Genomic DNA, 12,624 nt, shown 5'->3' on the forward strand with positions numbered 1-12,624 from the left:
TAATGTGTTTAACAAAAATCCATTGTCTCACCACAGCTTTGCCCCAGGAAAAGCTTCATGCGCAAGCACGCACCCACGAATGCACACACACATACACACACACACACACACACACACACACACACACACACACACACGCTCCCAGAGAAAGATGCCAGAGTGCAGGCCTGGTAGCACACAGGTCCTTTATCTTTATACCAGCAGGTGTGTGGGCTGACAAGCAACAGAAGAACAGAAGAGCGAGTAGCACAGCAAGGAGTAGGGTCAGACCGAGGGGGGTCCTGAGCCCCTGAGTCCAGCTGTTTAGGAATAAAGAGTAGGAAAGGGCAGAACATCTGGAATGAAGAACGAGGCGGGGAGGGCAACAGGGAGGGGATGACTTGGGCGGGGAGCCGAGATACTCAAGGGCCACAGGCAGGGAGGCGGGGAGGAGGCCCCCAGTGGTCAGAGGGGTCCCTCACCCTCACATATAGATACTCTGGGTTTCCAACAGTAGTGACGGACTGAGAGAAAGGGCCAAGAATGGAGGAAGAGGGACAGGTCCCTGAAAGTCAGCAAGGACTTGGAGGCCACCTTTACCTTGGGGGTCAAGGTGCATGTTGTTAGGAGGGTCGTCAGAACACCTTCCTGCACCAGGCCCGAGCCCCACCCCGCCCCGCCCCGACACAGCTCAGAGCCAGGTCTGGCAACTGGCCGGCCTCCCCCTGGGCTTCCACCGCCCCCTTGACTAGCACGTGATCCCAGGCCCAGCTGCACAGCGAGGGCTCGGGCCCCTTATCTCGAGAAAGCTTGCAGGCTTGGGTCCTCAAGGCCCAGCCCAGGTTCGTCCCAGGTTCGTCAGGACAGAAGGTGCGCCGCTGACACAGGAGGGTCCCATTTGGGAGGGTGGGAAGGAGGTTTCTTTTTTTTTAAAGAAGAAGTATAGGAAATTTTTTATTTCCCACATTCCTTTTTTTTTTTTTAAGATTTTATTTATTTGACAAAGAGAGATCACAAGTGGGCAGAGAGGCAGAGAGAGAGAGAGGAGGAAGCAGGCTCCCTGCAGAGCAGAGAGCCCGATGTGGGACTCGATCCGAGGACCCTGAGATCATGACCTGAGCTGAAGGCAGAGGCTTAACCCACTGAGCCACCCAGGAGCCCCGGGAAGGAGGTTTCTGCAGCAGGTGGGACTTGGCCAGGCAGCTAGCTGAAGGATGGGCCTCAGGCTGTCTGTGAAGCCTCTGCAGGCTGCTGGGACACAGCAAAGCCTGAAAGAGAAGGGGAGTGGAGGTTAACTGGGGGGCCTGGATGGTGGGCAGGGGCTGAGGCCTTGTCAACTATATCAGAAAGACAGTCACGATGACCACTGTGCAGCTGCCCACTGGCCGGCCATAGAGGTCACTGTTCGATATACAAACTGCACAACTGTCCATGGCGACCCTGATGAAGCTGCCCAGCAGTGACCAAAAGGCCATCAGAATTGGGGCAGGCCACTTACAATGGTGAGGCTAGCAACAGGCTCTAAATTTCACAGCTGACTGAGCAGGCTAGGCAAGCACTGGGACAGGGTCAGAGGGGAGAGACAGGCTAGGAGAATCATTTCAGCACAGCGCTGATGAGAACAGGCTCAGATCCTCTCCAGCTGTGTGGCCACCAAGTTACTCTAGCTCTGTTCTCACCTAACAAAGGGGGAGGGCACCTCTACCTATGGGCGTGACAATTAAAGGAAACAATGCATCTCTGTGACCTTCATGAAGGTAGCTGACACTTAGCAGGTGCAGCTCTCCAAAACTTGTGGAGTTTCTAGCTGGGGAGAGGAGACCCTAGCCCATCTTCAGACTCAACCAGGGGACCGGTCCGACCACCCTTGCTGGCAGAGGCATTTGTCCCAAGGGCCTGGGTGGCCCCAAAACACTCCCCTCTTTGTCCCTGGGAGAGTGGTTGGCCCTGTCTTCCTCCACTCTCTGGAAGTCCAGGGTCAGCACCCAGGCTGCTGCTCTGCGATAGCGCCCCCCACACTGTTTTGGACTGCTGTTGCCACTGCCTTAGGGTTGGGGAGCCTTGGGGATGCGGGCAGCAGAGACAGGAAGCTGAGGTGTCATGGAGGGCAGCAGTCCTGGTACTGACCCCCAGCACAGCCCCCCAGGAGGAAAGCAGGTAGAGCTCTGGAATCTTAGGCAAATTCCACATAAATAAGCCCTGGGACCACAGTCCCCTGTTGCCTATGTAAATGATATGCAAAGTCAATGCAAATAAGCACACTGGGTGGGGCCAGGTTGGAGTCAGTGAGCACTCCATGAGCTTTTCCCACTGGCAGGGTTGGGGGGGCTTGAGGGTTGGGGGGGAAAGTGACCCCTGTGGGAGCACACTCACCTTCTCACCTTTCTGGAACTTCTGTCGAAGTTGCCACCTGTACCCCGAGTCCCACCAGTCAGCCACCTGCTGGAGGACATGCTTCATGCTTAGGTGAGAGGGGCCCAAGCCACTGGCCTCCAACGTCAAGGTCACCACGCTGTTATCCAGCTCCGGCTCCACCTCCTCCCAGGCTTCAGCCTCCTCCAACACCAGCTCCGCCTCTTCTGTCAACCCGTCCACAGCAGGCACCCCCTCTTCTGTGGCCCCCAGCTCCTCTGAAGGCACAGAATCCTCAGCTGTCATTAACCTCTTCTCAGACTCAAACCCCCGTTCCTGCTCTCACGCCTCACTGCCGCACAGCTTGAACCTGGCCAGGGAGACAGGAACGTCTTTCCGTGCCCCTGAAAGCCCACCCCAGCCAGAGCCCCCGATCCTCCATCATCTGCTCCTGCGGGACATCCCTGGCCACCAGGGCTGAGGAGCTCCCTGCTCTCTGTCCCAGTCTACCCCCAAGACCGGACGGCTCCTCCCCACTTCTGTCGCGGGGTGGAGGGGCTGGGAACCAGCACCCAGGCTTCCAGGTAAGAAGGAAGAAGAAAGGTCACCCACCGTGCACAAGCCCCACAGGTCCCTGGTACCCCTTACCCTGTGCACACCCCAGAGGAGCAAGGATAATATTCCTCTCCCTGATTTAACCTTCGTGGCCCAGCCCACAGCTAACTGCCATAGGAACAAATCCCTTTTTTTTTTTTTTTAAGATTTTATTTATTTATTTGACAGACAGAGATTACAAGTAGGCAGAGAGGCAGGTAGAGAGAGAAGGGGAAGCAGGCTCCCTATTGAGCTGAGAGCCCGATGCAGGGCTCAATCCCAGGACCTGGGATCATGACCTGAGCTGAAGGCAGAGGCCTTAACCCACTGAGCCATCCAGGCACCCCCAACAAATCCATTTTAATAAGGCTCAGACAGGTCAAGCCATTTGCCCAGGGACACACAGTCAATAAAGGAATAAGGTGGGGACTCAAGTCTCAGACGTCCCCAGCCCTACACCAGTGTTCATTCTCCCCTCAGTCCCTGGTGAGGTGAAGGGAAGCCTTCAGTCCCCACGTGAAACACCCTAAGTCAGTTGGCCAACTATGGGGAGGAAGAGGGGGCATCCCCTTCCCAGAACACCTCAGCCCAGCCAGCCCCGGGAGCCGGGCCTTCTCCAGGATGGCAGGGTCACAGGTGGCTGTGTGGCTGCTAAAAGTGAGGCCAGTGAGGGGGGGCACCTGGCCAGCTTACCCCAGGTGTGACGTCTCTTCTGCAATTATCCCGTGACTCCTTCAACAGAGAAAAGGGCCATCACTGTCCCAAGACAACATGAGCTGAACCTGCAAAGTCCCTGGGGCCCCAGTGTGGAAAAATCCCTGGAGAAATGACAGGCCCACACACATGGACAGAGAAAAGGGGGGTAGAGGGGCCAGGCAGCTAAGGTGGGGAGCCAAGAGTGAAAGAAAGCAAAAGCAAACCCTCTCCACACTCTGGGAAGGTGAGTGTGGATCAGGCAGGGACCGGGGAGGGGGGCCCCAGCAGAGCACCTTTCCATAAAAAACACAGAATCTGAGATTATCTTCCTTATAGATATTCTGAGCTCCTCGTCCAGGGTCTCCTGGAAACCAGGACGGGCCTCCTGCAGGGGAGAGCAGGGGATCCCCACAGAACCCCAGCCCCCACTTCCAGGGCCAGAAAGGGATGAGGGATGGAAATCAGCCAGCAGGGGAGAGCACACAGAGGGCAGAAGGCGGAGGGGAGGGTCCTCACCAGGGCTACAGTGTATGTGTAGCAGGTGATAGGACCAGTGGACACGGGGGCTCACCGCCCGAGGGTCCTTACCTCCTCATGGGCCTCAGTCAGCATGCCCCCACACTCTGGGTACCTCCCCTGAAGGTCCTGCGGCTGGAAAGCCACCTGCAGGTTCTGCTGCAGACACACACAGGCCCAGGCTCTGGACCCACACAATGACATGATGGTTGTCCCTGAGCTGGTCCTTGGACTCTGCTCCACTCAGGCTCCATTCCGTGTGACCTCTTGCTTCAGAAAGAGCTGAACAGCCAGGGCCCCACACCAGACACCAAGAGTGTACAAAGGGACAGACCCAGAGTCTGCTCAAGGAGCTCGTCTTCCCAGGACAGCGAGCCAGCTGGTCAAGGGCTTGAATTCCCGGCTCTGGGCCAGGGACTCTCAACAGCCCAGGCAGGACCCAGGGGGAGCTTCACCTCATCCTGGAGCCTCATCTGGATTTCCTTCTCCAAAGCCAACTGCCGCTGCAACTTCTCCATCTGGGCTCCATACTGGAAGGACCAAGACTGGTCAGCCCCACCCAAGACACACCAGCCCTACCCGAGGCCTGCTCCGGCAAGTCTTCCCAGGCACACTGCCGAGTGTTTGGCAGCCCTTTCTGAAGCAAGAGGTCACATGAAATGGGGCCCCATAGAGCAGCAGAGCCAGGCATTCTAGAACACCCCGTGACCTTCCCTGGGCTTGGGTCCCTTCCCGGGGACAACCAGGGGGCAGAACGAGACACTCTCCGGTATCCTCCAGTTCTGACTCTGCGCACAGAGGGGCCTGGGGCCTGGCTGCTCTGTGAGCCCAGGGCAGGGAGGAGGGGGCTGGGCTTCTATGGGGCCAGGCAGGGAGGAGGGAGCCCCGCACACAACCAGACCCACCGTCTGGCAGCAGCACGGCAGCATCAGGACCTGGGTTCGCAGCTGGGTGACCTCCCTCCGCCGCTGGTCTTGGGTCTCCGTCCTGAGCGCCAGCACCTCCGACAGGTCGGCCATCCGCGCGCTGACCTCGGAACCAGTCTGGCCCTCCGGAGGCCCTTGTCCACCCCACCCCTCAGCTCAGGCAGGGGACTCGGGGCTCGCAGGACTCCGCATTTCTCACTGGGTCTTCATCCCAATAAATGTCTGTTGACTGACATGGAGCAAGGCCCTGGCTGAGGAGCCCGAGAGCCCTGGTCCCAGCGCATGCAGAGCTCAGGTCTAGTGGGGACGCTGAAGAGCAAGGAAATGCCACCAGGGCCCACTCTGGGCTAGGGAGGAATGTGTGTAAAGGGCACGCTGGGGGTCACAACAGTGGCACCCGGGCTCGCCTTACACAGTCTGTGCAGCTAAGACCTCTGCAGGGTGAGTGGCCAGGCCAAAAAGGGCAGACAAGGCCCAGAGAGGGTGTGGAGGGGCTCAGAGCCCATCACGAGACCCTGGGAGGGAGGGCTCTGCCAGATCCCAGGGGCTGGGGTAGGAGGCCCAGGTTACTCTTTGGCCAATGGGAAGCTTGGGGTTTTAGGCAGAGGATGACATGGTCAGATTTGGTTTTAGAAAACTCATTTGGACTGTGTGCAGAAGGACCTGGAAAGACAGCAGTACAGGAGGGGAAGCCAGTTAAGACTGGGCCTGGGCTAGAGACAGGGGCTGAGGACGACGAAAGAGACTTGAGCCTTCCTTAGGAGGCGGAAGCAATCGAACTTGGGGACCAGCTCCTATGGGCCTGGCCACTGGGGTAGCTGGGGGACCCAGAGGGAAGGAAGGTCAGGCCTGCGGGAAGGGGGGGCCACGGGAGCTCAGCCCCTGCCATCTTGCACGTGCATCTCACATCTTGACTTGAGCTTCTCGGGGAAAAATGCTGTGCCTGCCTCATCTTCATAAACACAGGTACCCGCACTGGCCCCTGGCCCAGATCCGGTGCCCCGCCTGGTGTCTGGCAGCTCAGGGCTCCTTCTCTTCCTTGCATCCAGGCCCCTCCTTCCCGTGTCCCGAATGACAAAAGGAAACAGGCTTAGAGGGGTCCCGTGGCTTCTGCACAGCTCTTTACAGTGTGCGCAAAGCACATCCTCAGCTTTGCCTCTGGAGAGGTCTGCGGGGCTGAGGTAATTCCTCCACTTTCTAAAGTTTCAGAGACGTCAGGAACTTGACCAAGCTCCCACAGCTACGAAATGCCGGAGAGCTGGGACTCGAGCTCAAGTCTCCAGTCTATGATTCCTGAGTTCTTCCTTTGGCTCCTTGGGACAGCCCTCCACCCCCAAGTTACAACCTCACGTACAAAACTGCTGCGCACAATCCAGGATGAGCACTTGCTCCTCTTCCTCAAGGGCATCGAGTTGAGAGGTCTGGAGGGAAAGAGAGGGGGGTCAACAGCCCCCCCAGAGGGTGCGCCCTCTTGCCACAGCCTCACCTCCTCACTCAGGGGCTGGTTCTCCTCCTCCAGCTGCCTCAGATGCTCCTGCAGGGTTTCCAGCTGGGGGCAGTAGTGTAGCGACTCAACTCCCACACAGAAGTCCTAGCGGGCCCAGGAGCCAGGGGAGTCAGGGCCCAGGGCTGGGGGACCCAGGGCCCAGCTCCCCCAGGGTCTGCCCCACCACCACCAGGCTCAGCGGGGTGGTCTCATTTAGCCCCAGCAACCCTGCTGGCAGGTGCACCATGTATGTCTCTGTTTGCAGATAGGGAAACTGAGGCAGAGAGCAGAGACTGTCCCAGAGAAAAGGCAGGACACTCACAGCCCACGGGCTCCATAGGGATGATGGTGCTGCTGCTCTGCCTCTTCCTCCTCTTCCTCCTCCTCCTCTTCTTCCTCTTCCTCCTCATCAGAGTCGGAGTAGAGCTAGAGGAAATCATCTCGCAAGCACAGCTGGCATCTGAGATGTAAAATCTGCCAGTGGGGGAAAGGATCTGTGTTGGAAAGCAGGCAGAGGCAGGCACAGGTCCTGGCACGGCGGGGACGTGGGAAGGTCTGAGATGGTATCACCACCCCCCGTGCCCCTCCTCCCTGCCCAGCTACCTCCTCCCTGGCTGAGCCCAGCATGGCTTCCAGCTTGCTGTTCTCCTCTGATGGAGGAGAGTTCTGTTTCGCCAGGGACTGGCCAACGCGAGCCGCCGTATTTAGGTCCTGATCTCTCTACAGAGAGACCCACAACCATGGGGAATACTTTCTTGTTTTCTGGCATCTCCCAGACAGGTGGGAGAAGCTAGGGAGTACACAGGGGTCAAAGGGAAGCCAGGCCACTAAGGGAAACCTTTCCACACCCTAGTTTTCCAGGGTACTAGGAAAGAACCTGCCGTCAACCCACTGTGGGGCCTGACTCCATGTCCCCTTATGGGAAAGATGGCTCTAAGAGCAAGTCCAGCCTGGACCTCATAAGAGGGACCCCCCAGCTTGGCCCCCAGAAAAACAGTGAAGTAGGGAACAGACAGGCCTCCTACCCCTCCGGGCAGATTTAAAGGGGAGGCCTGGCTAAGACTCAGGCTGGCCCCAGCGGGAAGGCAACACCCACGTCCTCTAGCAGATTCAACATCATCAACCTGACAGCTTCTTGGGTGATCTTGACTCGGGGGCCGGTCAGGATACAGGGATGCAAAAGCAGGGCCTGTGGCTGTGTCAGGAAAAGGGGGGGCATATCCCACCCCACATCCCACCATTTCCTGTCCGATCCCCAAATGCTCCCTCAAAAACAAGACTCAGCAACAAGGGAGGGGAAGACTGAGCTCCCTTCCTGCCTCCAATATCCTCTCCACACCACCCCACCCCACCCCCCCCAGTACTCAGCACTCCCTTCCCAGGACCAGCTGGACTCTCGTTCTGGAGGGGCCTGGGCAAGGTGAAGGATCCCAGTCCTCCAAGCTCAGGGAGAACTGCTTCTCCGCCGCCTGGGTCCCTGGCACCTAGGAGAATGCAGGCGGCTAGTGGAAGTACAGCCACAGACTGGCTCATTCCTCCTTACCCAGAGGGCAGCCTTGGCCGACTCACTTGGAGCCTCCTGCGTCAGAAAACAGACGCACCCGCCCTGCACCTGTTGCGTATGAAAAGAAGAAAGAAACTTTTCCAGCACTGCAGTAGGGGGGCCCTAAGCCTTTAGACCCAATCCAGGGATCACCCAGGAGAGGCTATGAGGGGAAGAAACCTGAGGCCCCGCCCATCCTTAGGCTTGGGAAAGCACGGCTTTGACCCCCAGCAGCCAGAAGGTTGACAAAACCTCCCACTCCGCCCACCCACCTCCCCAGCGGGCACGAGGCAGCGTCTTCCCTAGCACCTGCCCTTCTCCTGGCACTGCGATGGGGGCGGGGGTGCCCTGAGAGTGCGCAGATCTGCAGAGCAACGGGCGTGCAGAGCCCCTAGACCTGACCCCCCGTCAACGATCTGCAGACGACAGAAGGGAGGAGGAGATAGAGAAGAGGCCATCGGACAGGCTCCGCAGACTGTGACGTCACAAATGGATAGAGCGATAAGACTGAATGCCAGGAGGGCCGGGGCGCCTGGAACGGACGCGGCCCCACTCTCCACGGAAATGCCTGCGTCCCACTCGCTCTGGGGTTCCGAGGACCGGGTTTACCTTCCTCCAGATCCCGAATAAAGGCGGAGCGCCCGATGAGGCGCTTCCAGATGCCCGGCGCCTTTCCAGACCCCAGGCCAGTGGCCCCGGGGACCAAAGGGTCCCTGGAATATGAAGCGGGTCCGTGGTGCGTCCGAGTTGCTGGGCACGAACTGGGCATTCCCCCGGGCGGCTGAGAATGCGGACGCGTGTGGGGTTTCTGCCCCCGATCCAGCCTTGGAGGTCAGGCGAGCTGGGGCAGGGCGTCCCGAGACGGATGGGGATCCAGATCCTGCTCCCTGTCCGGCCGCGGGTGCCTGCGCAGAGGGCTCTGGAGTGAGATGCGCTAACGGCGGGGGTGCGAGGGTGATTCCCGCCAGATCCCCCAGTCTGAACCGTGTCTTGCGTACCGGGGCCCCGACCCCTTAGGACGCAACTTGAGTTCTCAACCGGCTGCAGCAGCCGGGCCTGGATAACCAGCGCCCGGAGTGGGCGCCCGCCGAGCGGTACAACGTGCGGGAGCGGGCGGGAGCAACCTGTGGGTCCGGGACTGGGGGTCGCGCACAAGGGAAGCTCTTGGTGGCGAGGCAGCGCGCAAAAATCAGAATAAGGAGAAGATTCGAGCGGCCATCCCAGCCGGTTCCATGGGCTCTGGTTACGAGTGCAGGGCTTCTCCTCTCCCTCTCCACCTCCAGAGAATGGTTCTGCCCCAAGTCGCAGCTTCCCTGGAATTCGGATATGGCGATTTCAACGTCCCTAGATGGGGACACCCCCTCCCTCCACTCCCGCTGTGGTTGCCGGCTGCCCACCCCGGATATGACCTGGGAGTTAGGGCAGTATTGTATTGTATTTTCACCTCCGTAGGCGGGAGGTGAATCCAAACTCCAGTATGGTTTCCAGGCGCTGCCCAGTGTGGCGCGTCACACTGTGGTCCCCGCGCTCACAGCCCAGTGCTCCAGCCGCTGGACAGCCCTCTTTCTTATACCTTACTTCTTATTACCTTTGCTGGTGCTTTACCTCCAGCCCTCATTCGCTTTGCCCACCACCTTCCACCCTGGCAGACTCCTGTTCTTCCTGGAGACTGCACTTAGAGGCTCCCCAAGTGAAGACTCCTCGGACCTCGTCCAGCGTGCCCCCAAGAGCATCCCTTACCTGGTGGCAGGCAGTGCTCAGAGTGTGTCTGTCTCCCAGACCAGACCTGCTCCCCTACAGCACAGGAAGCGAGTCCCTCAGAGTGTGCCCCAGGAGGGGGTACCTACGAGTCACCCGAAATCCTGAATGAGTTGGATGGGGCGGCAGAGGAGTCTGGTGGCCATTTCTGTCCCTTTAGATTGGAAGAATCTGCCAGCCAGAAAGAGATGGTTGTGGAACTAATTCTTTTAAAGCCTTAGAATCGGTGCATCTGGGTGGCTCAGTGGGTTAAAGCCTCTGCCTTTGGCTCAGGTCATGATCTCAGCATCCTGGGATTGAGCCCCATATCAGGCTCTGCTCATCAGGGAGCCTGCTTCCCTCTCTCTGCCTCTCTGCCTACTTGTGATCTCTGTCTGTCAAATAAATAAATAAATAAAATCTTTTTTTTTAATAAAAAAGCCTTAGAATTATTCTTCGTGCCCCAATTTTCTTCCCTTCGATAACCAATCACTTGTCCCGCTTGATTTACCGCCTAAATATTTCTCAATATTTGTGCAGTCGCCTCTTCAGTCCCTCTACTGTTCAGGCTTCATTTTCCCTTCTAGATTTTTGTGATAACCCCCCAACCCCCTCCACATGAGTCCATCTTGAAGGAATTCCAGGAACCCCTTCCCCACAGCCACCAAGCTAAGCCTGAACCCAGAACCAAGGCTGCTGCCCAAGGACTGCAGCAGGGACAGAGACTTCTAGAGCTGACAATGTGCCTTGGGAGTCGGGCGTTCTGTGACACAGCATGGAACAAGAGACACAACCCAGGAACGAGGATCAGAATGCCCTGTCCACCAGCTTTCCCATGCAGAAGCATTGTGATAAGAATGTTTCCTTCCAGGGTGCCTGGGTGACTCAGGGGGTTGGGCCTCTGCCTTTGGCTCAGGTCACGATCTCCGGGTCTTGAGATCAAGCCCCATATCCAGCTCTTTGCTTGGCAGGGAGCCTGATTCCCCCCCACCTCTCTCTGCCTGCCTCTCTGCCTACTTGTGAGCTCTGTCAAATAAATAAAATCTTAAATTTAAAAAAAATGTTTTCTTCCATCTGGGTCCATTCATTCACTTGACAAATATTTATTGAGTCCCTAAAACATCAGGCACTGTACTATACTCTCAGACTAGACTCTCAGCAAAGAGTAAGAGAAACTAGGTCCCTGTTCTCCTGGAGTTCAGGATCTAGAAAGGGAAACAAATAACTGAGAAAACAAGACAATTACAGAACATGGTGAATTTTTTTTTTAAACAAGGAACTATGAGAAAAATGGAAAGTACCCATCTGACAGGGTGGTCTGGATGAGAGGGGGAGAAATCATTAATGGCTTCCTAGTTTGCATCTCAGGCCACACTCCCAGCCTTCCCAGCCAGCTCATACCTGTCCCCCTGAAATGGCAGCCTCTCTCCTCAGGAGCCAGTGTTGTTTGTTCCTGATTGCTGAGTGAACCCTGGTGCCTGTTCACCTCCCCCGCACCAGATTCTCTGCACTCCCAGCAGCCCCCCAGGGAATTCTCTGCCTGTTTACCAGAAGGGCAATCTTCATTAGTTATGTTATTTCTAAAATATTGCCTCCGGGGGCGCCTCCGTAGCTCAGTTGTTAGGCATCTGCCTTTGGGTTGGGTCATGATCCCAGAGTCCCAGGATGGAGTCCCACGTTGGGGGGTCTCTGCTCAGCAGGAAGCCTGCTTCTCCCTTTCTCACTTCCCCTCCTTGTGTTCCCTCTCTTGCTGTATCTCTCTGTCAAATTAATAAAAACCTTTTAAATATATATATATTGTGGGGGTGCCTGGGTGGCTCAGTGGATTAAAGCCTCTGCCTTCGGCTCGGGTCATGATCCCAGGGTCCTGGAATCAAGCCCCGCATTGGGCTCTGTGCTCAGCGGGGAGCCTGCTTCCTCCTCTCTCTCTGCCTGCCTCTCTGCCTACTTGTGATCTCTGTCCAATAAATAAATAAAATCTTAAAAAAAAATACATATATATATATATATATATATATATATATATATATATATGAATCTGCCGGCCAGAAAGAGATGGTTGTGGAACTAATTCTTTTTTTTTTTTTTTAACTAATTCTTTTAAAGCCTTAGAATCGGTGCACCTGGGTGGCTCAGTGGGTTAAAGCCTCTGCCTTTGACTCAGGTCCTGATCTCTGCTCAGCAGGGAGCCTGCTTCCCCCTCTCTCTCTGCCTGCCTCTCTGCCTACTTGTGATCTCTGTCTGTCAAATAAATAAATAAAATCTTTTAAAAAAGAAAAGAAAGAAAAGGAGCAGCAGGCCCCATGGACCAGACCTCGCCTGAGGGAGTGGACGGCTTGTCATCAGAGAGATGTCATCTTAAGTTTAATGAGAGAGAGACACGGCTGTGGCTGTGAGTAGAGACAGTAGGCAGTGTCTTGGTTGGCTTGGACGGTTTTAACAAGATACCATAGACTGAGTGGTTTATAAACTGTTTCTCGGAGCTCTGGACGATGGAAGACCAAGGTGCCCACAGATGTGGTGCCTGGTGAGACCTCCCACTCCCGGTCCGTGGACTGCTGTCTTGTCTTCTGCTGGTGGTTGTCACATGGCGGAAGGGCTGAGGGAGCTCCTGGGGGCTCTTCTACAAGGGCCATCAGTTTCCACTCATGGGGGTTCCCACCTCAGGATCTAGTCACTTCCCCAAGGCCCCGCCTCCTAACACCATCACACTGGAGGTTAGCATTTCAACATGAATTGCAAGGGCACACAGACATTTAGACCATAACGACCTTATCGCTCTTGTTCTTGAAACA

At 56.6% G+C, this 12,624-nt stretch overlaps 1 protein-coding gene across 1 annotated transcript; it reads right to left on the bottom strand.

Moving 5' to 3' along the window:
• Nucleotides 1–614: 614 nt before the first annotated feature.
• HAP1 (huntingtin associated protein 1) lies at nucleotides 615–9,600 on the bottom strand (the record flags this gene model as incomplete). Its single annotated transcript, XM_032319488.1, is given in 16 exon segments — nucleotides 615–857; nucleotides 1,068–1,247; nucleotides 2,353–2,667; nucleotides 3,647–4,006; nucleotides 4,593–4,667; nucleotides 5,043–5,213; nucleotides 5,476–5,497; nucleotides 6,414–6,484; nucleotides 6,550–6,638; nucleotides 6,861–7,023; nucleotides 7,153–7,269; nucleotides 7,575–7,751; nucleotides 7,753–8,033; nucleotides 8,702–8,786; nucleotides 8,788–8,997; nucleotides 9,217–9,600. Coding segments are annotated over 16 exon segments (2,943 nt in total), but the record flags the coding sequence as incomplete, so codon positions are not given.
• Nucleotides 9,601–12,624: the final 3,024 nt, after the last annotated feature.

The sequence above is a fragment of the Mustela erminea genome, chromosome 18 (genome assembly GCF_009829155.1).
Source record: "Mustela erminea isolate mMusErm1 chromosome 18, mMusErm1.Pri, whole genome shotgun sequence".
Classification (NCBI taxonomy): Eukaryota; Metazoa; Chordata; class Mammalia; order Carnivora; family Mustelidae; genus Mustela; species Mustela erminea.